At 51.6% G+C, this 27,733-nt stretch overlaps 3 protein-coding genes across 68 annotated transcripts in view; 2 read left to right on the plus strand and 1 right to left on the minus strand.

Annotated features, from left to right (window-relative positions):
* Positions 1 to 22: 22 nt before the first annotated feature.
* ACP2 (acid phosphatase 2, lysosomal) lies at positions 23 to 9,841 on the minus strand. The gene is made up of 11 exons (XM_026511975.3): positions 7,404 to 9,841; positions 6,715 to 6,810; positions 6,325 to 6,411; positions 5,125 to 5,277; positions 4,917 to 5,015; positions 4,746 to 4,835; positions 4,166 to 4,298; positions 3,314 to 3,396; positions 3,085 to 3,191; positions 2,790 to 2,965; positions 23 to 955 (listed from the first exon to the last, which is right to left on the minus strand). Exons 1-11 carry the CDS (start codon positions 7,515 to 7,517, stop codon positions 822 to 824), a joined length of 1,272 nt encoding a protein of 423 aa, XP_026367760.1. The 5' UTR covers positions 7,518 to 9,841; the 3' UTR covers positions 23 to 821.
* Positions 9,842 to 12,444: 2,603 nt separating this feature from the next.
* Positions 12,445 to 19,842, plus strand: NR1H3 (nuclear receptor subfamily 1 group H member 3). 17 transcript variants are annotated; one of them, XM_026511963.4, is made up of 11 exons: positions 12,769 to 12,869; positions 13,478 to 13,618; positions 14,082 to 14,162; positions 14,685 to 14,873; positions 15,212 to 15,530; positions 15,774 to 15,982; positions 16,089 to 16,268; positions 16,416 to 16,515; positions 18,922 to 19,035; positions 19,248 to 19,342; positions 19,540 to 19,842. In XM_026511963.4, the coding sequence occupies exons 3-11, from the start codon at positions 14,151 to 14,153 to the stop codon at positions 19,684 to 19,686; spliced, it is 1,365 nt and encodes a 454-aa protein (XP_026367748.1). In that variant the 5' UTR covers positions 12,769 to 12,869; positions 13,478 to 13,618; positions 14,082 to 14,150; the 3' UTR covers positions 19,687 to 19,842. The 17 variants fall into 17 exon arrangements, with proteins under 17 accessions (XP_057173523.1, XP_026367748.1, XP_026367751.1 ...); XM_026511966.4 differs by having other exon boundaries at positions 14,087 to 14,162; XM_026511969.4 differs by having other exon boundaries at positions 12,770 to 12,869; positions 15,264 to 15,530.
* A 104-nt stretch (positions 19,843 to 19,946) lies between these two features.
* The window catches only part of MADD (MAP kinase activating death domain), a 42,657-nt gene continuing 34,870 nt past the window's right edge, over positions 19,947 to 27,733 (plus strand). For all 50 annotated transcript variants that reach the window (XM_026511961.4, XM_044388932.3, XM_044388926.3 and 47 more), the window contains exons 1-5: positions 19,947 to 21,257; positions 24,446 to 24,591; positions 25,416 to 26,012; positions 26,524 to 26,827; positions 27,237 to 27,368. In XM_026511961.4, coding sequence (XP_026367746.2) covers positions 24,530 to 24,591; positions 25,416 to 26,012; positions 26,524 to 26,827; positions 27,237 to 27,368 — 1,095 coding nt within the window. In that variant the 5' untranslated portion in view covers positions 19,947 to 21,257; positions 24,446 to 24,529. The remainder of the gene's footprint in view (positions 21,258 to 24,445; positions 24,592 to 25,415; positions 26,013 to 26,523; positions 26,828 to 27,236; positions 27,369 to 27,733) is intronic.

Below are 27,733 nucleotides of genomic sequence, written 5' to 3' on the forward strand. Positions count from 1 at the left end.
AGAAAAGGCACAGAAACAGTGCTAAGAGTCTAGAACTTTCATTCTCTGGCAGCTGCCTTAGCCCTATTCTGGACCACAGTCACAAGCTGTCCAGCTCACAACCTGCATTTGCCTCTGGTCCGTGGAGACCCCAGACTAGCTGAGAGGGATTGTAGTGTCATGACTGTACCATAACTCACGCCCCTTCCCCCACCCCCTGCTCCTTCCCCGGTCCAAACACCCTTCTGACCTGCTCCAACTGCAGGGTGACAGAGATGCCTGAAGCATTATGTCTGACTCTAATGGTGGCTTCAGGGGGACAAAGGAAAACTTGGCTGGCTGACCTCTGGGCGATTCGGTTCCTTGGTGGCCGGTGTCTGTACCCCCAATGTTGTGCAGTTTTTCCCACTAAAATAAGCACTGAGAGGCAAGACTGTGTCCTCTGAACTGTCTGCAAAGACTGCGGGCTGCAAGAGAGGGCAAGGCTTGATCGGCGGGGCTGAGGCAGATCAAGCACTAAGTCCTTCAGTTTTTCAATCCCAGGTCCTGAGTGAAACTTGAATACTTGTCTACACTCCTGGTCCTTAGTAAGCATGGTGGAGGCAAATCTTGTCTGGAGAAAGCCCAAGTCCAACACAGTACTTAGTGAACAGGGAGGCACGTGAATGCTGAGTGATAGGTGCCACAGGCCAAGCCGAGTCCCACTTGTTCATCTAGGTTGGGGTTATCAGAGGGAGGCCAACCCAGGGTCTCCTGTCCATGGGCTGGGGAGCAGCAACAGTCAGGAGCAAGAGCCCAGCCCACCTCCCCTAGGAGGCAGAGGGAAGGGGGCTGAGTGGTTGTCAGGCGTGATCTTCCCCATCTGCGACGTGGCGGTAGCCAGGAGGCTGGGCCTGCATCCGGAAAAGGACGGTGAGGAGCAGCACTATGAGGAGGAAGAGGATGGAGCCACATACAGCCAAGGCCACGATCACCTCTGGGCACGGGACGGGGAGGGGGAGAGAAAGGGCATATCAGTGTTCATCGGGCAAATATCTGACTGTCTACCACACACCAGGTGCTCTTCCAACGGAGACATACACAAGTTAGTGACAGATGCTCTAAAGAAAAGCAAAGCAAAGAGAAAAGGATGGAAAGGTAGGCCAGTCGGGAAGGAATCACTGAGGAAGGGACAATTGACTAGAGACCTGGAGTCACTGAGACACTTGAATCTGAGAGAAGAGGGTCTTGGGGCAAGGGCGGAGCATGTGGGTAGACAGGAAGCAAGTATAAAAGACCCTAACGTGGGAATAAATTTGGCAAATTCTAGGATCAGCTACGAAATCAGGATCACTATAGCAGAGTGAGTGAGGGGCAGACCAGAGCAGAGGATCAGACAAGAAGCGCCTGGAAGGCCATGGGGAAGAACTTGGATTTCGTTCTAAATGTCATGGGAAGCCGCTGGAAGATTTTGAGAAGGGTATTGATGTAAACTGATATATATATATATATATATATATATATATATATTTTTTTTTTTTTTTTTTTTTTTTTAAAGATTTTATTTGACAGAGAGAGAGAGAGGAGAGAGGCAGGCAGAAGGAAAGTGAGAAGCAGACTCTCCACTGAGCAGAGAGCCCAATGTGGGGCTCAATCCCAGCACCCTGGGATCATGACCTGAGCTGAAGGCAGACACTTAACCGACTGAGCCACCCAGGTGCCCCAAGAGGATATATTTTAAAGGTCAAGCTGATAGGATCCGCTAGTGGACTGGATGTGGGGTCTGAGAAAGATGGTATTCAAGATGACTCATAGGGTCACAGTATTCAAGCAGGTAACTAATGTGGCACTTGCTAAGATGGGCAAGCCTGGAGGAAGAAAGGATTTAGGAGTAAGAGTGTTTGGTTTCAGACGTATCAATTTGGAGAGACCTCAAGTTAGCAGTTGGATATGTGAGTCTGTAGCTCAGAGAAAAGGTCACGAACCTGAGTCGTCAAAGGATGGGACCTTGCATGGAGGCAGTATGTGAAGCCATGAGGCTGGATGGGACCGCCTTGGGCGTGGGCACAGATGGGGAAGGGCGAGGATAAGACCTAGGCCATCCATTGTTTAGTGGGCAGAAAAAGCCAGTAAGGGAGCAACCTATAAGTCGAAGAAAAACCAGAGAAGCCAAAAAAGTGTCTAAAGAAGGAAGGGTCGATTATATCATGCCACTAAGAGATGCGAGAAGCTAAGAACCAGTCAGGCTTTGATAGGAAGCACTGGTCCTTTATGAAAGTGGCTTCCCTGGAGAAGGTGACACAAGGCTGTGTAGCATGAGTCTGACAGAATGGGCACTGAGAAAGTTGAAACCAGAGTCTAGGCAAAGGATTCCACTTTCACAGGGAACAGAAACGGAGCGGTGGCTGGAGGAAGATGGGGCCCTGACGGGTCTTCCTTACGCTTTCAAGATGGGACTGACCCAGTAAACAGGAAACACTGAGGCCCCGCAAGTCCCTGTGGAAGGGAGAAGAGATGGACCCGGAGCATCTGCGGAGAGCTTGGCCTTAGGAAGTGGCTTATACCAGCAAGTAAGCTGGAAGACCTGCTGGTGGGAGGATGAACCCGTACGCTCCTGGACACCACTTTTTTCCTCAGTGATATGAGAAGGGAGGCCATCGCCTGAGAACGAGGAGGGAGAAGGTGAGGAATGGTCTCAGGGTGGGGAAGTGAACCATCTAGGGAAATGAGTCAGAGGGCGATAGGGGTGAGAGGTACAGCAGCTCTCTGGAGACCTGTGGGAACTGAAAGTTGTTCTGGGATGTTCCTCGCAGAGGCAGGCAGCAGCTCACCTGTGTCCGCGGGGCCGCTTGCCAGCTGGCACTCCTGCTGCCAATCCTTGGGCACGATGGGCTCTGTGAGGTGAAGGAAGTCCTGCAGTGGGCAGCGGTGAGGGCAGCCAGGCAGGACCAGTGGCCAGGGAGCCTTATTACTCTCATTCCGAAAGTACATCTCCACTGAGAAATTCCTAAGGGTTGAGAGGAGACGAGATGGAAGCGGCTCAGCAGGCCTGTAACTGAGCCACTGGGCTGCCCACAGTGACCACACGAGTGCCCCTCCAGAGGGCGGACTGGGAGCTGCACTCACCCGTTATCTTCCTGGTACAGTTCAAATATGTGGCAGGAGGCGTACGGGGCCTGTTCCCCATTGTAGACGTCCAGTGCCATTTGCAGAGCGACCAGGGTGGTATCATGCTGTAAGAGAGGGGAGCTCCCCATCAGCCCTGCTCACCCCCTGGCCCCCATACCGGCGCTGAAGAGAGAGGAAATCCAGCTCCTCGCTTGACGTCAGCATGCTGGGGACTACGGGAGCTTACCGCAGAGTAAACCAGCAGCTTAGGGAGCTGGGAAGAGGTTGCCATCAGGGTCAGGTTCTTCCGTATCTGAGCCAGCAGGACGCCTGAAGGAGAAGAGTCCCCAGTGTCAGTGGCGCCACCTACCCCTGTCTCTGAGCAGACCTATCTGTGCCCCTTCACCCTCTGCTAGTCCTGAGTCTGATCACCTGCATGGGGAACTCTTCTTAGGGGCATGGGAACCATGCAGGAAGCTCTCGGCACCCCTGTTCTCTAAGAGCTTTCACATTTACAGAGGGAAGCAAGATAAAATGAGATATCCGTATTTCCACACAGATACAGAGACCTGCCCATTTAAAAATGAGCTGCAAGGCCCTGCCCATAGCCAAACAATTACTCCAGACTGGAACAAATGTAAACTTAAGGTTGCTTCAGAACACACAAGATGGCGGCTGCGTATGCGAGCTCTGCCACGTGCGGGCTCGGGCAGCGGTGCCAGCCGGCCCTCCCTTGGGTGCTCGCATCAAGAAACTGGCATCTGTGTTACTCTCAGCTTTCTTGCAAAGTGACCCCCGGTGATTCTCTGGAGATAGGTATTCACTGAAGGAGACAGAGAGTCTTCTGACATGGCTGACACTTGAGAATATGAATGGTAGAAAAGAAGCACACAAACTTGACCGTGGTCATTCTACAGTGACAGAGGAGCTAAGCATTTGGAGGAACTGGGAAGACGTCAGTGGCTAGCGGGAGGTCCGGTTGTGAAGGGGCAGAGAGCACTACAGCTGGAGAGGGAAGTGTGTGAGAAGCCCTCCAGAGCAGATTTTTAATGCTGAAGGGTCCTGAGGAGGGGAGTGACGCGCAGCTCTTGTCACTCACCCCCCTGAAGCCGGGCCTTCTCCGCCTGCTCGTAGATCCCGAAGAGGAAGCGGAAGCTGAAGTCCTTTAGCCGGCTCAGACGCTGCATGGTTTGGGGTGAGGCCCAGGGCGGCAGGACCAGCCCGTGTGTTTGCTGTGTAGCGCAGCGGGCAGGTTAGCTCCCCAGGCCTAGGCCAGAGCCTCTCCGGGGACAGCTCTCCTCCCCAGCGGGAAGGTGCCTGTGTGTGTGTGAGGGAGGGAGAGGAGACATGAGGCTGAGGGACTGGAACCAGGAGACATGGTGGACAGGACACAGGAAAGGAAGCTCAGGCACGAAAAGCGTGACTCAGCAGAACGGAGTCGGGTACCATGAGAGTTCTGGGTGGAGAGGGGCAAGAACTGCTGACATGTAATAAACCATTTCCCACTCTGAGGTTCTTTTTCACCCGTGAGGGAAATTCCTTTGTTTCACAAGAAGCGGCTTGCCTGGACCTCCCCGTGGGAGTGGTGTCCAGGCATTGTATGCTACTTGTCCTGGTCACCTGGGCCTGTGGAGGTGCGAGGGAAGAAGGGCCATACCGGGGACCCTAGGTGGGCTCACCTCACAGAAGAGTGTGTCATAGACATTCCAGACGGTCTCCAGTGTCACGTCTGTAAGCCCTGTCTTGTTGGCCACCATATCCAGAAATTGCTATGAAAAATGGATCAAGGGGATCAGCATTGCCCTGGGGGAAAGGACCAGTGTGGTGACCTCCACCTCAGCCCCACTCACTGCATTCTGAATACTCTCATTCTGATACTCTGGTGTCTGTCGGGTCTCGTTCTGCAGCTGCTCGTAACGGGGACATGGGCCCAACGGGAACTTCAGCAGCTGTAGACCGAAGGGGGGAAACAGAGGCAGAGAAGGAGTTGGGGATCAACAGGCTCACGGCCAGAGTCGTCCCTCTTACCGCCTCCAGGGAAGGGCTCGCCAGTCTTACCCTATCCTCAGCGATGGGCACAGTGTGGACGGGGATAGGTTGCCAAGAGATATTTGGGTTGAAACGCTGCATCCCGTTGGGAGGGAAGAGTCCAGCCAGGTTGGCCTCAGCACTCATGAGAGTACGGTCAAAGTCTGTGCTTCGCACGTAAACCTGCAGAGATTACAACACCAGTCTCACCTCTGGGGGTGGGGCGGGGGAGCTTTGGCCCCTGGGTGGGACTATAGGGGGAGAACCTGTTCTTGATTGTTACCCAGCAAATTGTGGCCCTCTCCCCCAATCTGACCTTCCTTGTCCCTCTTCTCAGCAAAGGCCCAAACACTCAGTTAGGGGCTAACTGTCACCACTCTGTGAAGAACTCCTGGAGGAATGGCTCTAGTTCAAATGCCCTCCCAGTCCCAAGTGCTTAGTCACTAAGGCTGTCAGTTCTGTCCCGTTTTCTAACAACGCCTATCTCCCTATCAACATCGGGGTCCTTGAGGGCAGAAACTGTCTCCAACAACACACACCCCTTTATGAAATGGCTTAGAGATCAGGGAGAGGAAATAAGGAACAGAGATAATTGCTTGTGCAAAAGGAGGAGGAAGCAGTGGGGAAGGGCAAGACCAGGATAGAGCTGGCCCTCAAGGGAACAATACCACTGAGAGACTCTTGAGATGCCTGTGGCCAACAGTGGTAACCAGAGGAACAGCCATCCCCATCCCTGGGGTAGAGGGCTTCAAGGAGCTGGAACACTTGCCAATCTTCCCTGACACGCCTTCTCTACATGTGATCCCTGCTCTTTTATCTCTTGGCCCTGGGAGTCTTATCATCTGTCACTCCCACTACATTCTAAGCTCCACGAAGACAGAGATCATATCTGTGTGGTGCACCATTAATGCAAAGTGTTAGCACAGTGCTTTGCCCTTAGTAGGTACTCAGTAAGCATCTTGGATGGAAAATCCAGGTCATTTCACAGAATCAGAAAAGACTCTGCCAGGCCCTTAAGTCTGAGCTTGGATGCTTGATCCATTTTGCCCTTTCCAAGTCAAGGAGGGGCAACTTGGCCTCTAGGACTGTCCTACACAGCTCTTGGATGTCTTGACCTGTAGGTGTAACCAAAAATGCATGCAAGGAGGCCAGAGTGCCCCAGGCTCCCTGAGGGCAGAGGGTGAGAACAGCAGGTTCCATTCCCCTTGCCTCTTGAGCTCCCAGCCTTACCTCTTGCCGGTGGTAGGAGGTGTTGAGAAAGCCGTGGTAGCGCTGCCGCAGAGCCTGGCCCAGCTCCCAATGCTGCCGCATCCCCTCCTGTGGGCACACCCAAGGGTTACCAGGGAAGGGACAGCTCGCAAGTCCCACAGGGCTTAGGCACTGTTGCTTTCCAAATTTCCCCTGGCTGGAAGGAGGAGTGGGTTAATCTGGGGTTAATTAAGGGGCCGATTGTGTATGACACCTGTCCTAGGCACAGAGGAAAGTAAGGTTAAGAAATCTGGGCAAAGTCAGCACCCACAGGGGAAATGACAGTATGGTGGGGCTCCCAAGTTCTGTAGCCTGCTCTCGAGGTCACTCATTCCACAGCACATCCGGAGTGGGGGCTGGCTTCTGACCCACCTTGGTTAGTTGACCAAACCCCTGAGGCCACTCGTCTTCCTGATAGGGGTCCTTGGGATATGTCTTCACTGGTGAACGGTCTCCATGTCGGTACAGCTGAGGAAACAAATGGTTTGCCTACAGGTCAGAAGGTTCCTCGATAGGGACACAGAGCCCACCTCTGCCCTTTTAGGAAGGGAAGCCCTATTCCTTCTGTGAAGCCTTAACTCTGCCCACTGCAAAAGACCCCCAACTCAGAAATAGTAACTTTGAACGGTTCCAGGGATTCTAATTTGTCCAACCAACACCACTGGAGACCATAGGCAAAGCCAAAGATACAGGTGGAAAAGGAAAACGGAAATGAAAGCAATGCAGGTGGTGGGGGAAATGCAGGGAAAATCACCAAAGGCTTAAGAGTGAAGGGTGAGTCTCTTGACCGTTAGTTCTATAACATCCATGTCCCAAGACAGATTCACCCGACCTATGCCCTGATATAGAACTACGTACACCCCGCCACCCCCCAAAATAAGTCGGGCTCCACATCAATTCCGAACCAGGCCCCCAGCCCTCCAGGGCAGTCGTCTCCCCTTAAACCGGCTCCTGATCCATCAAAGACCCCGACCCCAGCACAAGCCCCGCCCCTCCCTCCAACAGCAGGCCTGTGCCCTTCCAGCTCTGGCGAGCCCTTGGGCCACCCCACCTCTCATTACCAAAGTAACGAAGCGCAGACTCCGGGCCTGGGTGGGGGGCATCACTATCAGGTTCACGCCAAGAAGGAGCTGGAGAAGAGCCGCCCCACTCCACGAAAACTGTCTGCCCGCCATCACCGCTAGAGACTGCTGCAAAAAGGCTGGAACCCGCTGCGTAGCACCTCCAGCTGCCGCCCGGACGCACCGGTAAGGACACACGCCGGAAGTGCCTTTGCCGCCATCTTGCTAAAGGAGGCGCAGAGATGGTGGGAGAAGGCAGAATTTGGAAGGGAATGCGTGTAGCAGGCTCGCGATGTGGCCGCGGCGGAGGAGCGTGGGAGTGTAGTGCAACCTCGCGCGGCAGAAGATGCTGAAGACCTCGTCTTTGTAAAGACAAAACCGAGTTCAGGTTGGCCTCTGCCACGGAGACCCAGTAACAAGGTGGCGCCTGCTGTGGGCCGGACATTGGATGGGAGAGCGAGCGCCCCCTCGGGCCGGGGTGCTGCCGGGCCTTAGCTCAGAGAGCCGGAGCCTCTGCTGAGTTGAGGCGAGGGTTGGGAAGTGTAGGACGCCCCTCACCACGGCCCTGCCTTTCTGGTGGAATTTGAGCCTTAGCCCTGGCTCTGTTCCCCGGGGGAGGCCCCGTTTGATGCAGGGCACAGCGTGTCAACAGTTCTTTGGACTCCCTGTGCCCTTGAGGTTGGTCCCAGTGTAGCCTACAGCTCGTGCCTTTGAGCAAAGCTCCAGAAGACCTCTCACTTTCCCTTCCAGTCCCTTCCCTACCCTCCCATCCTTCCACTTCCGAGTTTTGAATGTCTTGCAAGGTGTCATGCTCCCTCCGAAACGAGTGGGTTGCAGAGTATGTTCACACTTTGCGAAACCAAAGCAGTGAATCCATAGGGAGGAATTTCAGACCTGTGCGGGGATATATAGGGATAAGGGGAAGTGAGAGTAGTTAGAGGCCCTCTAGGCATTGGTCATTAGCATCCAGGTGCTGCCAATTTGGCTTCATGGCTTTGTGACTGAGCTTGGTGTGACTCACAGCTCCAGGATCACAGGCCCTTGGGATGCTTTGATTCAGATCTGCCCACTGGAAGCAAAATCATCTCAGATAGTTGGAGAAATAAAACTTGATAAGAACTATATGGGAGAAAGCAGGGTCATAATTTTGCCCTAGGACTTCAGATCCAATTATTTATATATACCTTACAGAGCTGTTACGGAAGAGTGAATAGAAACTGAGAGCTGAAGGATAGGTAGTCGAATAGTTCTTAATCTTACTTAGTCACAAGGACCTTTATGAATCAGATGAAGATTTACCCCCCTGTCTTCCGGAAAAATGTCCACACACACAAATGGAGTTTTGCATATAATCTCAAGAGGTTCATGAAGAATGTCAGTAGTTTTCATAAGTCAGCATCTCTGAATCCCCAATCTAACCTAGTCCCCTTACTTTAAAGGATAAGGAAACAAAGCCAGAGAGAGGAACTTGTCCAAGGTCACAGAGTTTAGGAGAAGGGTTTAAAACTCAAGTTTTCTGATTCCCAATTAGTCTTTATAATAGGCTACTTCTTGCGGGCTACTCAAACTGCTTTGCTAAACCATATTTCGTGGCTCCCAAATACTTTGAATAGAGATTTCTGACAACAGAAACCTTTTCATATTGGTGGGGTTGAATGGGGCACAACTAATGGGCAAAATTCTTTATGTTAGTGGGAGTTCTTGAATGTTTCTTTTAATATATCCCTTAGTCTTCTTGCAATGTAGCCAGACCTTTGTGATTTCAGAATGTAAATCTTGGGCCCACTAAATTTTGGGGAGTAGAACAAATTCATCTTTTGCTTTTCTTCCCACTTGCTAAAGTATGTCTATATCCTTTGTGCCTGCAAGTATCCTATGTAGGAGGGATTGATGGAGCAGATATTATTTCATTTCTGTAGGGAGAAACAAATCCAGGAAGGGTGTATCACAAGTACATGGTAGAACCAAGAGCTAAACCCTGGCTTCTTGACCCCCAGCTTCTGCATATTTTCTACCAGATGATTCTGTGCTCTCCATACCTTGGTTCCTAACTACAGATGCAAAGAACTAGGTAGATAGATAGATAGATAGATAGATAGATAGATAGAAGATAAATACAGGGCTTACCCCTGATCAAATAAATCAGAATCTCTGAAAATGAGGCCAGGTTTAGAAACCACTGTTCCACCCTGTGTTGTCAGAAGCAAATCTAAATCCTGGTGAGTTAGCCATTTTTTCCATCTAGGGAGACAGTTTTGTGTTATGGAGTGAGGTGGTTTTTTTGTTTTTTTTGAGTTTGAACTTTTGAGTCCGTTATACCTGTATTCAAATTTGATATTTGCCCGCTTGCTAGTAACTATCTCCTAGGGTTATACATGAGGATGAATAAAATAACACATGCAAAGATAAATATATGTAGTAATAAATGTGACTTTTTTTCCTTTTTGCCTGGTATGTCATCACAACTCATAGGCCTGGGAAGCAGAAATTCCTGGGTTCTTCTCTATCTCGTGACTGGAGGTTGGGCAGGAGTTGTTTGGGTGCCCTACAGGATGACCTCCACACTCTGCATCTTTCCAGAATGGTGAAGGAGGGAGCAAGAACCAGTTTCCCCAGTCTGTTCCTGCAGACCGTACCTTGTGGCCTGCTTGACAGGAATTGGGAGTACTGTCAGGGGAATTACCAAGTTGTATATATGACTGTGAAATGGTGAATGCTCCTCTGTTTTTGCTTCAAGTTTCCCCTTGCTGCAAGGAAAAGCCTAGGTGGTCACAAATATGACCTGGAAGATCCCCAAAGATTCTAGGATCCCCTAGGAGCCAAAGAAACCTAGGAAAGGCCCTATGGCGCTGGGAAGCTTTGCATCTAACACCTGTGGGCTGGTGGGACCATTCTGTGGGTAGTGGGTCTGGCAAAGTGAGACATGTGACCCCAGCTGCTGATCATGTGACTACTTGCTCTTGTTTGGGAGAGAAGTCCTAGTGGTTGGTCTGCAAAAACTCTGTGGAGATAGTGCCAACAGGTTTTGGTCTTCTCCAGTTTTCCTCTCCCTTTCCCTTTTCATGGTGGCGGGGGGGCTCCTGAATCCCTGTAACCTGAGGGGTCGCTCTGGCAGTAAAGCACTGCTGATGCTTCTTCCTTCTCTACTTGAGATAAAGCGAACTGACTCCCTGGCTTGGAAGAGATGGTGCCCTGACCTGTTTGTTGAGCAACTGGTGCTAGCCTGGGTCAGGAGGGCTCCAGATGGGGCTCATGTGTGGCTGTGGGTCCTCAGCTGCAAGGAGACTAAGGTGTCAGGAGAGGGAGCTAAGGATCAGGGGTAGATGAGAGAGGTATTTTCCAACTCCCAGAAGATAGGTCATCAAGCCCCAGACCACGTTACATCCCACGTTCCTTATAACCAGGTGTTGCAGTGACATCTCTGGCTGTACTTCTATGCTGATGCTTCTGGGGGTGGGGAAAGGTGGAGGGGGGAACTGGATGGATGGTGTGGGTGCTGGGACAGGATGGTTGCAGTTTCCCAGGGGTTGGAGTCCCTGGTGTCTACTTTCCCAGGACAGCTGGGGCCTTGTGAAAATCGGGAAAGGAACCCATGCAAGAGGAATGGAGAGCCTTGTGCTCGTGACTCAGAGATGCTCAGACAAGGGTGGTGGCCTTATGAGGGGATGACCTTGTAATAAGAGGGAACAAGAGCTAAAACGCAGGCAGAACTTTGAGATGGGGGGGTGTCAGAGGGGCTTTTCTGGAATGTGAAAGTGAATACATGGGTGGATTTTGCAACACCATGCAGCCTGCTGTCTTCTCAAGTCTCTGCTCTCCAACCCCCTCCTGTTCCCCTGCCCCACCCTGTGCTTCCTCCCATCTCTCACCACGCTCCTTCTCTGTTTCTGCTTTCTCTGTCCTTCTCCCATCCTGTTCCTCCACACCCTCTGTCCACTCTTTCCCTTTTCCCTCTCTTCCCTGGTGCCCTGTTCATCTGTTTCAATCCCTCTGGCTGCCTGCCCTGGCCCTCTGTCCTTCTGTCCTTTAATGTGGGGCCCATGGGAACTGGAGTTCACAGCAAAACAGGAAGAGCCTGGGAGCAGGAAACTGGGAGCAGGGCAGGGGGTGAACGACCAGCAGTAACCTCAGCTCCTCGCCTCCCACATCTGGACCGAAGCATCCCCAGGGCTCTCTGTCTCTCCCACTGCAGCCCTCCAGCCCTAGCTTCTTCCGTCTTTGTGCTTCTCTGGTCCAGCAGACCTGAGAGACAACAGACGAGAGTATTCCTGGATTCTGACACAGGAGAAAGAAAGAGCACAGGGACTAAAGTGAGGACATCTGGATTCTGATCCCAGCTTGGTCACTAATTGTGTGTGGTCTTGGAAGAGGCTCTCCCATGAGCTCAGTGCTCTCTGTGAAATGGTGCTCCTGTTATTGACCCTCCCTCCCTCTTGGGGCTGCTTTAAGGACCAAAAGAGATAGTGTAGGGTTTGTATATGGAAACAAGCACTGGAAGGTTAACAGTGTACAGACTGGAGGTGATGGGAAGACCTCCAGATGAAAGGATTGAGAGGTGAATGAAAACTGCTACCATTTCGTGAACACTTACTTTGTGCCACACATTGAGCTGTGTGATACGTTGTTTACTTCTCATGACAACCTTATGTGGCAAAAACCATTATTATTATCATCCCTGTTTTAAAGGTAGGGAAACAGGTTCAGAGACATTATGTAACTTATCTAATCAAGATCACACAGATACTAAGAGGCAGAGGCAAGGCCAGGCCCAGAGCTCAGGAGCTAAATCAACATGATGAAATGAAATGGACTAGAGTTAACAGGTGTAGAAGAGGATCGTATTATTTTTCTTGCTCACCTATTCATTTATCAAACAGGAGAATAGTACCTACTCTGTTGCCCGCTCTGTGCTAGGCCCTGTTCCGTAGGCTACAGGGGAGATAAAATCAATAAAACATGGTGTCTCCCTTCTCACGTTCCAGGCAACAGGGCAGGACGGCTATGGCTATAGTCTCAGTAGATGCTGAATAGAACCTACCATCACTTCAGATGGAACTGTTCCCAGATGTGAGAACCTGCAGACTTTCCCAGGTCCATCCTGGGCTGGCACCTGGGTCACCCGCCATCTCTGCCCCTACCCTCAGCCGAGACCTGCCATAGCTCCTCTCTCCTGGCCTCTTCGCATCTCAGTGGTCCCCTGCAGTGTACCGCACTCGACACTCACTCGGAGACTCCCTGAAGGATAAGCACCTGCCTCTCCACCCCTGGAGTTACACTAGTTTGGCTGAGGCCTGGGGTGAGTAGGGAGTGCTTTTTGGCCCCCTCCCAGAGACAGGGGAGGAGGAGGGAGGCTGGGAAGGCAGGCTGGGGCTCAGTGTCGCAATTCTGGGCAGTGCCGGGACCTTTGCTCTACGAGGTGTCTATGGAGCCGAGGGAATGCCGACTCTGGAGGCTGCCGGGATTGGGGTAGGGGTGCCGGGGAGGCAGTCCTGTAAGAGCAGCTAAGAGCCACTGGGGTGAGGAGAGGAAGGGGAGAGACGTGGAACTGGGCTGGTCTACAGGGAAATGCAACTGTCATGGTTGGGGGCAGGGGGGCAGGGGTGAGGCTGGGCTGAGGGGGTGGGCGGGCTGGGGAGGAGTCAACATGGTGGGGAAGCTGCCCCGTGGGTGTGGGGAACGGCAGCCAGGGCTCTGGTCAGTCGTCTCCGGTCTGCCTAGCAGGAAGGAGAAGTGGCCCGACCCCTTGGCAGTCCCTCCCCTCAGCCTTCCCCACATTACTTCCCTGGGGCTCCGGTCCCTCACTTGCTCAGCTCCGTCTCTGCCAGCGCGAGGCCTCCAGACGGGGGATTGCTCCGTCCTCCCCTCCCAGCAAGGGGGTCCAGAGACTACCCCAGCCAGGAAGTCTGGTGGCCTGGGGATTCGGTGGGTCTGCTCCTCAGCACTGGCCTGGGGCTCTGTGTGTGAGTCTGGGATGGAGGGGGTGGTACCCTGTAGATCTTAGAAAGGGGTCTCTGGGGTGAAGTGAAGGATGATGATAGTGATGGCAGCCCAGGCAGCAACAGGATTCTATTTAGGTCCCAGAATAATTCCTGAGGGGTTCTGGAGGTGGGGGTCCTGGCTGTGAAATGGAACAACTCCTGGAGGCAGGAGGTTTGTGCTGGGTCCCTGGAAAGTGACAGCAGTGAAGTTATCTAACAAGCAGTGAGTTTTACTGGGTGAGTGATCCTCAATCCCCTACCCTAGTCCTGACCAACTTTGGCTGGGGGGAGGGGAAGGGGCTCTGACAAAAGCTGGACAGATGTTCCCAAACACTCTGTGATGGCCTGGAGGGGTCCCTAGGGAAGAAAAGGTGGCCACCTTAGCCAAAGCTAAGACTTTGGAGTCAGAGAGACCAGAGTTGGAATCTTAGCTCTACCATTGCCTAACTGTGTGGCTATAGGCAATTTACTAAATCTCTTTGATCCTCAGTTTCCTCATCTATAAAATGGGCTTAAGAATAGTCATGACACCATAGGCATATCAAGAGTTAGGCATATAAAGCCTTTAGCACAGGCTGATATATACATACATAGCAAGTAAATGTTAGCGGGTATATTAGTACTCATAGGATCAGGATGAGAAGGTTGCTGAGGCCAGAAAGCGCAGTTCTGAAGACTGTAACATGGGTCATTCCCGCAGGACAGCCCCCTTGGTAATGTCCAGGGCTCCAGGAAGAGATGTCCTTGTGGCTGGAGGCACCTGTGCCTGATGCTTCTCCTGGTAAGCTTCACTCCAGCCCTCTCCTCTGAGCTCAGGTCCCAGCTCCTCTCCTCCCTCGGGAATCAGACCCCTTCACTACTTGCCTTCTGCCATCCCCCGGAGAGCAGTCCAGAGTTGTTCTTGGTATCGCTTGCCTCCTTCTGCCCAGACTGCCTCTACGCTGGGTCTGGTGCTGGTCCTTCTCAATGTGAGCTTGCTGCTGGGGAGAGTTGGCTTGTCTAGTGCTTACCAGCACTGGCTTTGAAGAGTTCTGTCTGACCTCTGAAGTGGATGCAAGTCAGCCCCTCAAGGGGACAAAGGTTAACATCCTCATCTAAGGTACTGAGGTGCAGGGGACTGCAAGTGACTAGCCCTAGAGCCCATACAAACCCCAGGGTCCTGGAGGCTGAGCCAACTTTTGCTGCCCTCTAGGGGTAGAGATAAATTTGCAGTTTCCCAGAGGTAACTTCCCAGAGGTAACTTACCAGAGGAAGTGCGTGGGAGGGACCTGAGACCCCCTTGTGCCTCTCTTTCGGGGCTCAGACTCTGCAGTGCAGCTGTGGGAGCCAGATACGCAAGATGCCGGCAGCCAGGCGCTGGGAGGCAACGCGTGCATCCTCAGGGAGGAAGCCAGCACTCTCCAATCTGTGGGGGGCTCTCTGGGGGCAGGGCCAGAGGCAGCAGAGCCCACAGTCCTGTTCCCTGGGGTGGATACCCCTCCGGAGTCTACAGGTGAGGAGCTGTTGGGTTTGGAGGAGGTAGGGGCCCCCTGGATCTGGGAGGGCTATTTACCTTATAAGATCATGGTGAAGTCCAAAGGCTTTGGATTCGACTAGGTCTGAGTCATCTGAGTGTGAATTTTGTCTCTGCCTTGGGCCTTTCTGAGCCTCAGTTTTCTTTTCTGTAAAATGGAAATAATAACAGTACCTATCTGTTACGGTTGCGAGGATCAATGCATAGAAAGGGCTCAGGCAGTACCTAGGACAGAATGGCACTTGGCGCATGAGAGCTGCTTTCTCGTAACAGAAGGGAATGAGGGTCACTGAGTGCTCAGGGCTGTGGCCAACTAGGCACCAAGCTTTTTCCTTGGAGAAGAACACGAAGGCCCTCCCCTGTATCCAGAGCTCCGTCCACAAAAGCGGAAAAAGGGGCCAGCCCCCAAAATGCTGGGGAACGAGCTGTGCAGTGTGTGTGGAGACAAGGCCTCCGGGTTCCACTACAACGTGCTGAGCTGTGAGGGCTGCAAGGGATTCTTCCGCCGCAGTGTCATCAAAGGGGCGCGCTATGTCTGCCACAGTGGGGGCCACTGCCCCATGGACACCTACATGCGTCGCAAGTGCCAGGAGTGTCGTCTTCGAAAATGCCGCCAGGCCGGCATGCGGGAAGAATGTGAGTGTCTGGGGACAGGAGTGGGGGAAGAGGCTGATGGGAAAGGGTTGCTGGGGTGTGAGGGTAGACAGGCAGCTGAGTCTACAGGGCCTTCCCACCCGGTCCCTAAGTAGGGGTTAAAACCTCTTCCTTGACTTTACCCAGTTCTCTCTGGTTTTCTAGAGCCTCAAACTACCCCTCTGCCCCATCCCTGCTTCTTGCCTCCCCCTCTTCTCCCCTCCTCATGTCCAACCCTGTCCTTAGGTGTCTTGTCAGAAGAGCAGATCCGCCTGAAGAAACTGAAGCGGCAAGAGGAGGAACAGGCTCAGGCCACGTCCATGACCCCCAGGGTGTCCTCACCTCCCCAAGTCCTGCCCCAGCTCAGCCCCGAGCAGCGGGGCATGATTGAGAAGCTGGTGGCTGCCCAGCAGCAGTGTAACAGACGCTCGTTCTCTGACCGGCTTCGGGTCACGGTAACCGAGGGAACTGGGGAGAGGTGGCTGTCCCCAGAGCCCCAGGTGGCTTCTTGCTAGCTGACTCAGTGCAGTTCGTTCTTTCCGTCCTTGCCCGGCTGGGTAGCCTTGGCCTGTGGCCCCAGATCCCCAGAGCCGGGAGGCCCGTCAGCAGCGCTTTGCCCACTTCACCGAGCTGGCCATCGTCTCCGTGCAGGAGATCGTTGATTTTGCCAAACAGCTGCCTGGCTTCCTGCAGCTCAGCCGGGAGGATCAGATCGCCCTGCTGAAGACCTCTGCGATCGAGGTGGCTGGCAAGGCTGAGGGGTGAAGGGAGAGCCAGGGCGGGACTGTCTCTGGCAGGGGCTTCCAGACAGCCAGGTGGGGAGCGAAGGTGCCCCATGCCAAGACCAGCCTTCCGAGTCCCTGTTTGAGGTCTGCTACCTGTGTGCAGGTGATGCTTCTGGAGACATCTCGGAGGTACAACCCTGGCAGTGAGAGTATCACCTTCCTCAAGGATTTCAGTTATAACCGGGAAGACTTTGCCAAAGCAGGTAAGAACTGAGATCAAAAAAGGATTGGGTTGGATGGAAAGATGCTTGTTGCCATCGGGCTCATAGTGACTACAGAGACACAGGCCCAGGGTTTGGGCGGCTGTATGGGGAAGGCTCCACTTGTTTGTCCTACACAGAAAGTTGGAGTGGTGATAGGCCTCTCTCAGCTGCTCCAAAGAGACCCCTGTCCTCTGTTTCATTTGGCTGGTGGTTTTCAGTGTTTCAGGGAGCCTGAGGGGGGTGGGGCTCCATAGAAGTGTCACCTTAGAGGAGGAACAGAGAAGCACGGGAATGCCCTTCATCCTCTTTCTGGCCAAACAAGAAACTCCATTTAATATTGTGCTTCTACATAATGTTTTGCTTGAAGAAACGATTTCGCAGCTCAGAAAAAAAGCTTGAAAACCGCTGCCCCAAGCCTTTTAGTATTTACTGACGAACTTGGCTGTGCTCTTGAAGGATCATGGGGACTGATTCCCCCACCACCACCACTCTTTTTCAGTTGTTTTTTCTTAAAGCTAAAAACATGCTGAAACATGGCAATTTTAGGGCAGTTTTCAGATAAGAGTGAACACTTCCATCCCCGTGCTGTACCTGGAGTGTTTTTTCCACGAATTCGCTCATGGTACTGCTCATGTAGGCTCAGCTGCCTGTCTACCCTCACACCCCATCCTGCAGGCTAAGTGGCCTTGCGTTCCTCATATTCGATTGCTGGTAACGTTGGTGTTGTGGGAGTGGGTCTGTGAAATAAGGCTGAGGCTATGACTCCATTCTCGGGGTTGGTAGGTCCTGGTTTCCAGGGCAGAGCTCGTAGTCCTCTCTAGTTTCTGGTGACACAGAGCAGCACATGTGCCTCTTGTTCCAACACAGGCCCCCCCAGTGAGCTTTCTAGGAAGGCCTCCCTCAAACTCTCGGGCGTGGCAGAGCTCGTCTCCCGCCTTCTTTAGTGCCCCGTGTGCTGCTGGAGTGTGCAGGCATCTCATGGGGCAATTCGATGACCTTCTCCAGCTTTCAAAGCCCAGCCCTGCTCTCTTTATCTGCCTGTTCCCCAAATGCTTCCCCAAAGCATGGTCGCTGCCTCCTTCCTAACACCCTCCTTTCTGAACCCTTGGCCGTTCTCGCGTCTGGATGTTCCTTCAGCACTTGCGCACTCGTGCCGTCTGAATCAGCCCCTGTTTATCGATCCGTTGGTGTAAGCACTTTGGATGCCATCATGTTTGCCTTTCATTTCTTTTTGTCAGTGAGGTCTTGGGGAGGAGGAGCGGGGGCTGTCTTTTGTCAGGTGTCCGTCCATCTCTGCAGCCACTACCGTGTGCCGCATGCGGTGGACGACTCAGGATGTGGACCCATCGCAGTGGAGGCGCGCGTTTAGCGAGCATGAGAGGACCGGGCAGGGCGCGTGGCCCAATTCCAGAACCTCCTCATCCTCTCCGTACAAAGAGGCCGTTCAGCACATTTTGCGGCTCAACACCTTACCAAGAAAGGCTTTATGTAACGGCGCTTGTCCATTAAATGTCTCAACTGTCTCAACACACACTTGATAAACATCGGGGTGAAAGTGCAGGAAGTGACTAATCAGGAAGCCTCGAATGGAAACGCTAGCAGATGGCTGCTGAAAGAAATCTGAGAAAGCCTAGGGGACGGGGTGGGGTCGGGAGATTTTTGTGATCGGAGAAGTGTTCTTTAGATGTCATGACTGTAGGCCATGGTTTGTTGAACTTCACCCTCCTCAGCAAGAAGACTGGTTCTATGTTTTCAGTTTTATTATTCATTCATTAATTTAATGAACACTTATATAGTAGTTACCATTCTGAGGACCCATTATGAGGTAGCTACTATTACTATCTCCACAGATGGAAAAACCAAGGCCCAGAGAGTGTAAATAACTTACCCAGGGTCACACAGCCTAATAAATAGGTCCAGCCAGGACTCAAACCCAGGCAGTGTGATGCCAGAGTCCATGCCCCTGACCACGTTGCTATGTTCCTGCTGGGACGTGAAACATGAAATGTATCTCTGGTATTCAAAGAAGTAAGGCCAATTGCCAGTGAAAAACTTTTCTTTGTAAACAAAAACAAGCATTGCCTCTGTTTCTAGTAATGTGGGGCCCTGGAGATTCCAGCGGAACAGGTATTATCATTGAATCCAGCACCTCTTATGTGCCTTGCACAGCACTACATGCTTTGTCTGCTTTATGATTTCACAATCACAACAGTCTTATAAGTTCAGATGGGATTCCCAGTTCACAGAGGAGGCTTAGAAAGGTTAAGAAACTTGCCTGATGATACCCAGCAGAGCCCTGGAGACTTCTTAGGGCGTTCCTTACAGTTCCCCTAAATTGAGGAGTTGGAGAGAAGGAAGTTCCTGCTGCCCGTGCTGCACGCCCCAGCCTCCCTTCTTCCTCCACAGGGTTGCAGGTGGAGTTCATCAACCCCATCTTCGAGTTCTCCAGAGCCATGAATGAGCTGCAGCTTAACGACGCCGAGTTTGCTTTGCTCATTGCCATCAGCATCTTCTCTGCAGGTGCGAGGACGGGCAGGAGGGAAAATGAGCCAGAGATTTGCACCAAGGGGGCTGCAGGCCCTATAGGGCGGGAATTATGGGAGTGGAAGCCCTTGCTCTGCTACTTTGGGAGAGGCTGGGTGGGGCATATCCCTCTTTGGGGGGTTGTGATTTGGGGTATGGAAATAAGACCCTGGCCAGACCTGCTCCTCAACTCTGTTGGTGACCTATAGACCGGCCCAACGTGCAGGACCAGCTCCAGGTAGAAAAGCTGCAACACACATATGTGGAGGCCCTGCATGCCTACGTCTCCATCCACCACCCCCATGTGAGTCTCCCCATGAGTCTCCCCCCCTTTTCCCTCCTCCCTACAGGCTTATCCCCTGATACACCTACTTTCCCTTCAAGAATCCTTCCCTGACTACATCTCGCAGACAATTCTCTACCTCTCCCACAATTCCCCTACCCTTGCCCCCTTCCCTGGGGGTGAGATGAAAACTGTACTTGTCTCTGTCCTTCCCCCAGGACCGACTGATGTTCCCACGGATGCTAATGAAACTGGTGAGCCTCCGGACACTGAGTAGTGTCCATTCAGAGCAAGTGTTTGCACTGCGCCTGCAGGACAAAAAGCTTCCCCCGCTGCTCTCTGAGATCTGGGATGTGCACGAATGACGGCTCTTCCCTATCCCTCAATATCTTCTGTTTTCTGGGCTGGAAGACTGAGGGGCCCGGCTGCTTCCTAGAGGTGAAGCAGACTGAGAAGGGCAAACATTCCTGGGAGCTGGGCAAAGGAGATCCTCATGTGGCATTAAAGGAGAGTCAAAGGGCTGGGAGTTTGTGGCTACTGGGCAGTGGAGGGTCCCGCTAAAACTATGCTGCATTTGAAGACTGTACAGCCCCAACCAAATGGATGGATCTGGGGGCCAATTTGCACAAGGTTCTCCAGGGCCCTGCCAGTCCTGCCTCCACCACTTCCTGTTTTCCCCACAGGGCCCCGAGAGAAATTCTCCACTGTCACTCTGCGGCTTGGCCATAAATGCCTCGGGGCTGCCTCACTGATAGGTCTGGCGCTATTTGTACAGAGAGACCAAAAGGAAAGATAGAACGAGAGAAACCATTTCTGGATTGGGGGTGGGGCACGGCCACAGAGGAGGAAACCGTCTTTTAGGATCTGCCTCCAGACGCAGAAGAGGGAGACAAGTCACAAGTGACAGCCTTGGCAGTGAGAGGGGACCTCCTTTTACTAGTCCCATGAGGGTAAATGAAATGATGAGACTTAGATACCCTTTTCCCGTTTAATGATCCAGGTGGGATCAGTTGTCTTTCAGAGGGGGAGTGTGGATAAATTTACAGAACTAACACCCCAGCCATGCACCTGTCTTCGTGCGCGTCCCCATAATGCCTCGGGGTTTTCCGTTGGTACCTAAAAAAAAAAAAAAAAAGAGGGCAGAACAGTCCGTGATCTGGGGCTCCTGGCCCTGTGGGACGGGAAGAAAAATGCCCTGAGGCCAAGGGGAGGCTGCCTTGTTGTAGGTTGGGCCTGTTAGAAGGGCTGGACTCCAGTTCCCAGTGGACACCGCGGCACCGTTCACGCCCCCTTCGTTCTGCGCGCTCCGGTGTAGGTGAGACGCCGGCCGTGCCTTCCGCCCTCGGTCCCCCCCCGCCGTCCCTGAATTGGTAGGCTCCACCTCCGGGGCAGCCGGCTTTGCAGCCCAGGCTGCTGGGCACTTCCAAGCCGCTAGCGGGGGGAGGAAGGATGAGGTGTGGGAGACGCTCAGAAAGTCTCAGAAGCAGTTTTATCTTGAGAAGTCGCTTCCAGATTAATACACATCTCGTCGAAATGGGCTCAACTACCATGTCAAATTAAAATCTCTTTGTGCAACCTAAACAAAAGGTATTCCTTTAGGTCCTCCCCGTGGCACGCTTGGCGCTGGGCTGGCCCAGCGCGCCCCATCGCCTTCCCACTCCCACACGGATAGGTGTGTGCGTAGCCGCCTTTCTCCCGAGGTTGGCTCCACCCTTCAGCGCTCGGCTTGGTGCAGCCCTGTCCCCCGTTGTGGTGCGTGGTACAGCCCCGGCCCCCTCAACCTCCCCCTCCCTCACCGACTCCGAGTGGTACGCGCCCCCCGGTGCAGACACGGAACTGGCGCGCGCTCGAAGCGGCGGTGGCGCCGGGGAGCTTCCGACGCTCCGCTGCTGGGGGCCGTCTGGCTGGGCCTGGCCGGTTCCTCACAGCTCGGGAGGTAGGAGGGTCCGGGCCACTGGGGGTCCTGGAAGGATATTTGGGACAGGGCTTCCCCGGGGGGAACGGGCTCTGAGAGGAAACTGGGGCTCTAGGGGGAAGCCGCCTCTGAAGAGGCCCTAAAGGAGTGTTTTGGGGGGAGCGTGGGGTCTGCAGGGGAAAGGGGGGCTCCATAGGAAAGGGGGCGGGGCTAGAAGTGAGGGCGCTTGGAGCCGCGAAGAGGTGCTGGCTGCCGGACTGGGCTCGGCTCGCGGCGGCTGGGCTCGATTCCTGCCGGGTTGGCGGGTGCCGCTGGTTCGGGGCGTAGGCGGGGGAGAACTGTCCAGCAGGTGAGGGGGCGGGCAGAGCGTCCTGCCGGGGACCGAGCCGGGATAAGCACCTGGCGTGCGCGCGAGCGCGCGTGTGCGCGCGCGCGTGTGCACACCTTATATTTGATCACGGTTTGGAGATCATGTTTGGTTTTTTTTGAAAAAGGAAAAATTTTTTTTGGTGTTTCAAAACTGGCTTGTTGGGAGAGTCGAGATACCATTTCATCTTTCCTGCAACTGCTTCCCTCCCCATCCTCGTGTATCTCTAAATTCTTCCTCTTCCTGTTCTCCCCTCTTCTCCAACCCTGCCTATTGCCTGTCTTACTGCTCTCGTTCTCCCCGACGCTGACGGGTCTGTGGTGATGCGCTTGCAAGGTCACTGCCTGGGTAGGAGGGGAGAGAGCCTTCTGTTGTGCTCACGTCAGCAAAGATGTCATCTAGCTCTCCGGTTCCTGTGGTTTTACTATGACATTCTGCCCCTAACGAGGGACTAATCCAAAGCGTTGCTAAACGTGGCCATTTGTAGGCTGAAAAGACACAGAGAACTTAAAAGTGTGTGGATTCTAAATCGGAGTCTGGATGGAGTGGATGGGGAAGTAGGACTTCAGCAGATAGGTATGCGTTTTGAGCTTGATGCCTTTGGAATATAGGAGCTGAGAACCAGGGACTCTCTATTAGTAAACATGGTTGAGGCAGAAGGCAGAGTCTGAGTCTGGGTTGATATGAAGACAGGATGTGAGTTATAGGTGATGTTAGTCTTTGTGGGGAGGGGAGAGAATGTGGATAAAAGCCCATCTCTGCAGTCTGAATAACCAGAGGTAGTGGCTGTTAATGAGATATGAAGTGTGGCTAAAAATCTATCCTATCACTAGTGCTCAACAATCACAAGATCTCAGGGTCTTTGTGATTCTGGAGGGAGGTGAACATGGTAGAGCATGATAATGACTGGAGTTTTATCAAATGATTCTCAGTGGCAGGGCTGAGATCCCACCAAGCCTAGAGGCCTGATGCCCTAATATGGTAGAAGATACTTCAGGTGTGATTGTTGAGATTTTGGCAGAAAAGGGCTCTTAGTTTTCAGTGTAAACGTAGATTTCTAGGCTTAGCCTTGAGCTCTGGCCCTGTAAATTCTGTTTTATTTTAAGGTACATTGGCTCTCACTATAAGCATTTTCCATATAATTAAAGAATTATGCTTTTTACCCATGTCCCTTTTCATTTCTGCTTGGGAGGAGCAGAGAGCAACTTTATAACAGTGCTCCACCTTCTGCAGTTTGCTCACGACTCTATGGCACTGGAGAGAACCAAACGACTTTTTGGGTGGTAGTGATACCTAGAAATGAGTATATGGCATGCATAGAAACTTGGTTTCGGTTGTATGGATAGATGATCTCTCTCTCAAAATCCAGAGCTAGGACAAAGTATAAACTAAAAATAGATGGGGGAAAAGATAACCTAATAATTAGCAGATGCTGTCAGTGGAAGAGTTGTCTTTAGATTCAAGGAGAATGAATTGTTATGGGCCTTGGCCGACTCTGGAGTAGCAGCTGCTAGCACTGTGCGGTCACCAAGCAGGGGAGGGGCTGTGGCTATGCTATAAATAGTCCTGGGCACCAGAGTCGCTATGGAGACAATACCGAATCCTATTACCTGCAGGTCCTCTATTGGCAGCAACAGAAGGGAGGGAGCAGTATTTTGAGGATTCGAGAGTATTGCAGAGCAGCCTATGTATTATTAAGTAGGGAAGAAAAAAGATAGAACTTCTCATTATCTAAATCAAATAGAACCTTAAGCATACAGGGATTATGCGTGTCTGGGTGTGGGAGTGCACGCAGCAGCCGAGAAGGGAGTGGCGTGTGTGTATGTAGTGTAATGGGAATATCTGTGTGTATAGCGAAGGAGGTCTTAGTGTGACCATGTGTGGAGTACAGAGGTAGAATCCTGTACACACTGAAGATAGCCTTGTAATGGAGTGAAACATATTACTTAGAGACGTGTATGGAGACTCAAGAGGACATAAATTATAATTAAGACCATGTAAGCTTTTCCTACTTTTTGGACTATGGTTTAGAAATTCCTCTGAGCACCTCTCCCTGACCTTGCAGAGGTTCTGTTGTTTCTGCATCTAATTCTTAATTTATAAGAGGTACAAGGACAAAGTCTCATCTGTGTGTATTGTATCACTGGTTCCAGTCCTGGGAGTAAAATAAAGGAGAAAGACTATGATTCAGCACCAAGGGCAGAGCTAGTAACAGTCAGCCAGTGGGGCCCTTTCTTGCTTGAAGAGGGAGGAAAAAAATGGTTTAGACAAAGCAATTGGGGCATAGATATTTTTCATCTGAGAGTGCACAGGGTAGAGTAGCCCACTGTTGTTATCGTCTGAGTGCATGAAGTATACAGTTTTTATGGTAGTTTCACATGAAGCTGAATGCAGAATGTTGGAACAGAAAATAATTAGGTTTTCATCTAGAGGTAGGAGTATAGATTAGTGCTGATTAGAGTCTGGTTTGATCCTGATCCACCCTGGAGCTGTCCTAAAAGTGACTTAGTTTTTGTTATCATAATAACTGAGTCCAGATGAGACTAACTGGGTCTGTTTTTTGAAACAGAGCACCAGGAGTGAGGCTGGAAACGGGCTGCTTTGTAGGGATGGGGGAGGTGAGCCATTATTTATCCTACTTCTTAACACTTGACTCTGTGATTTCATAAGCCTAGACCAAGCTCTAGACTAGGAAAAGTGTCATGTTCTCCCATCTTTAGGACTAAAACAGAAGCCCTTCTGACCTCTGACCCTGGCTGGAATAAAGCTGAGGGGGATGAGTCCCTTGGACATAGCAGTGGATTTTATCAGTACTTTTTCCCTGTTGGACTTAAATTTGCAGATAACATCAGAATTCCTCCTGGGAACATTGACTCCTTGTCTGGTGCCTTGAAGTTTCTCTGAGATGAACTGATGAATTGGAACCATGGTGCAAAAGAAGAAGCTCTGTCCTCGGTTACTTGATTATCTAGTGATCGTAGGGGCCAGGTAACCAAGAAGAGTCTGGTTTTTGTCTTGTCATTTGCAATAACCACAACATGTGTAATTATTCCCCTTACCAACACCCACATCATTTTACATATCTCACTCTTCCCCTATTACTTTACCTTGACAGGTGTATTGATGCCAGTAGTGAAAACAGCAGTCAGGTTGATTGAGAGTATTGGCCCAGAGGAAGAGAGACAGAGCAGAATTGCTCTTGTCTAGCATCTTTGTGTTCTTGTGCAAATATACTCTGTATACCTCAGTTTCCTGATTTTCTAGTAAAGAAAAGTAGGCTGTGCTCTCTCTCTCTCTCTCTCCCTACATACAGTCTGTTGGTAATTCATTAGCTAATATACCTTCAAAAGTGCTAATCATCGGGGCGCCTGGGTGGCTCAGTCGTTAAGCATCTGCCTTCGGCTCAGGGCGTGATCCTGGCGCTATGGGATCGAGCCCCACATCAGGCTCCTCCGCTGTGAGCCTGCTTCTTCCTCTCCCACTCCCCCTGCTTGTGTTCCCTCTCTCGCTGGCTGTCTCTATCTCTGTCGAATAAATAAATAAAATCTTTAAAAAAAAAAAGTGCTAATCATCTTAGGGTATTAGTAATAATTCTATTGCTGCAATTTTCCTTGCATTTCAAGATAGGTATCTTCGTGACAGTACAGACCTCATTTAGCTAAATGTTGCAAGCCGCACCCATGTTTTCCAAGGTCCTGCAGTTAGGTTACTTAAGACAAAATGGCATTTTGAGCTTTATTTCTGGACTGTGGTTAACATCTTAAAGGGCATCCTATCCCTTCAGCTGCTGAATTCGTCTTTATGTTCTTCAGGCACCCGAGCAGTGATAGTGTGGCCCAGACTCCTGAATTACTACGGCGATACCCATTGGAGGACCACGCGGAGTTTCCCCTGCCCCCAGACGTGGTGTTCTTCTGCCAACCCGAGGGCTGTCTGAGTGTGCGTCAGCGGCGCATGAGCCTGAGGGATGACACTTCTTTTGTCTTCACCCTCACTGACAAGGACACTGGGGTCACTCGTTATGGCATCTGTGTTAACTTCTACCGCTCCTTCCAGAAGCGTATGCCTAAGGAAAAGGGGGAAGGTGGGGCAGGGTCCCGTGGGAAGGAAGGACCCCGTGCCACTTGTGCCTCAGAAGAGGTTGGCACTGAGAGCTCAGAGAGTGGCTTGTCCCTACAGCCCCCCAGTGCTGACTCCGCCCCTGATGTGAATCAGTCTCCTCGGGGCAAACCCCGAGCCAAGGTGGGGAGCCGTTCCCGCAATAGTACTCTGACATCCTTGTGTGTGCTCAGCCACTATCCCTTCTTCTCCACCTTCCGGGAATGTCTGTACACCCTCAAACGTCTGGTGGACTGCTGCAGTGAGCGGCTGCTGGGCAAGAAACTGGGCCTCCCTCGAGGCCTACAAAGGTACGGTTTGCCACTGACGCTCAGAAGAGAGGGAAGCAGTTAGAGATGACATATATCCGGTCTATGAGGGGCAGGAAATTTCCTCTGAAGCCTGAGGTACTTCGTATAGCTAGAATGAAGTCTTGTCTTAGATTCTGTTGTACATTTAAGAATAAATTTTGTTTAAAAAAAAACCCACAAAAATCATTTAAAAAAATAGCCTGAGGTCCTTCATACACCTATTTAAGCATATCATATTAGTCCTTCCTAAGGGAAAGACTGCTGCAGTCAGACTTCCTAACATAATAATGTTTGGAGTTCGATGTTTCATGGCAGGTGGGACAGTTAAGTCCTGCTATGTATACATTTTTACATTTGTTCTTACTCTTGTATATACACTCTGGTCCTAGCTGAGCCCAAAGAGTAGGCTTTTCCAATTTGATCATTTTTACTGTATGGTTACTGTACTGTGTTGCAGTGGGGTATCAGCTCCTGGTGTTTATGTGTCTGTTTCCTGCTGTCTGCTCCTCAGGGACACTATGTGGCGCATCTTTACTGGATCATTGCTAGTGGAGGAGAAGTCAAGTGCCCTTCTGCATGACCTTCGAGAGATTGAGGCCTGGATATATCGACTGCTGCGCTCCCCAGTGCCCGTCTCTGGGCAGAAGCGAGTAGACATCGAGGTCCTACCCCAGGAGCTCCAACAAGCTCTGACCTTCGCTCTTCCAGACCCTTCTCGATTCACCCTAGTGGATTTCCCACTGCACCTTCCCTTGGAACTTCTGGGTGTGGATGCCTGTCTTCAGGTGCTAACCTGCATCCTGTTAGAGCACAAGGTGAGAGAGCCAGCTTTCTAGACCTTTAAAGACAGGGACTACATCTTTTTCATCTTTTTGTCCCTAGGAGGTAACATGAGGCCAGGTATACAGCAGGTATCCCGTAGGTGTGGGTTGAATTAAGGTACTCTCAGAGGAACGTATTCAGAGGGTTTGCCACGCAGTTGAATTATCCTTAACTAGACTGACCTAATTCTCTGGAAATATCAGTATTTCTATTCCAATGAGTGGTCCTGGAATTGGGGGAACAAGAACCGGGAAGGTAAGACAGGGGCAGAGATCACTGTGGAAGCTATGCTCATGGAGCCCTAGGCGTGGTGAAATGAAATTAAGTTACAGCTCTGGAAACTGTTTTCTCAGCAACCTTATTTATGCTGTTGAATGATACCTGTGGTATGGCTTGCGGCAGGTGGTGCTACAGTCTCGAGACTACAATGCCCTCTCCATGTCTGTGATGGCATTTGTGGCAATGATCTACCCACTGGAGTATATGTTTCCTGTAATCCCGCTGCTGCCCACCTGCATGGCCTCAGCAGAACAGGTGAGTTTCAGATGTTTTCTGGCTTTGTCACCTCTGTCTTCCAGCTCTGTCCAGCTCTGAGGGAGAATGATCAATACCAGAAGTTGTAAATCAGTACTCATCTTCAATCCCTTATTATAACTGACTTGTCTGTAAAACATGACCTAACTTGAACTGATTTGATGGCAAAATCTATGTTGTTTATGGTTTTTATTTATCAAAGTAAATGTTGGGGACGCCTGGGTGGTTCAATCGGTTAAGCATCCGCCTTCAGCTCTGGTCATGATCGCGGGGTCCTGGGATGGAGGCCTGCATCGGGCCTGCTTCTCCCTCTGTCTGCCACTGTCCCTGCTCGAGCCCTCTCTCTCTCTCTCCCTCTCCCTCTC

This window comes from Ursus arctos, unplaced genomic scaffold (genome assembly GCF_023065955.2).
Source record: "Ursus arctos isolate Adak ecotype North America unplaced genomic scaffold, UrsArc2.0 scaffold_23, whole genome shotgun sequence".
NCBI lineage: Eukaryota > Metazoa > Chordata > Mammalia > Carnivora > Ursidae > Ursus > Ursus arctos.

Bases quoted from the DNA above. Each gene is read 5' to 3' on its own strand.
- ACP2 (XM_026511975.3), bottom strand. From the start codon at position 7,517: ATGGCGGGCAGACAGTTTTCGTGGAGTGGGGCGGCTCTTCTCCAGCTC. The intron at 3,192-3,313 runs GTAAGCTCCCGT...CCTCTCTTACAG, and splicing joins AGCTGCTGGTTTACTCTGCG to CATGATACCACCCTGGTCGC. The intron at 2,966-3,084 runs GTGAGTGCAGCT...CTCAACCCTTAG, and splicing joins CTGTACCAGGAAGATAACGG to GAATTTCTCAGTGGAGATGT.
- NR1H3 (XM_057317536.1), top strand. From the start codon at position 12,840: ATGCCGACTCTGGAGGCTGCCGGGATTGGG. The intron at 13,364-14,086 runs GTGAGTCTGGGA...CCCGCAGGACAG, and splicing joins ACTGGCCTGGGGCTCTGTGT to CCCCCTTGGTAATGTCCAGG. The intron at 15,983-16,088 runs GTAACCGAGGGA...CCGGCTGGGTAG, and splicing joins CTGACCGGCTTCGGGTCACG to CCTTGGCCTGTGGCCCCAGA.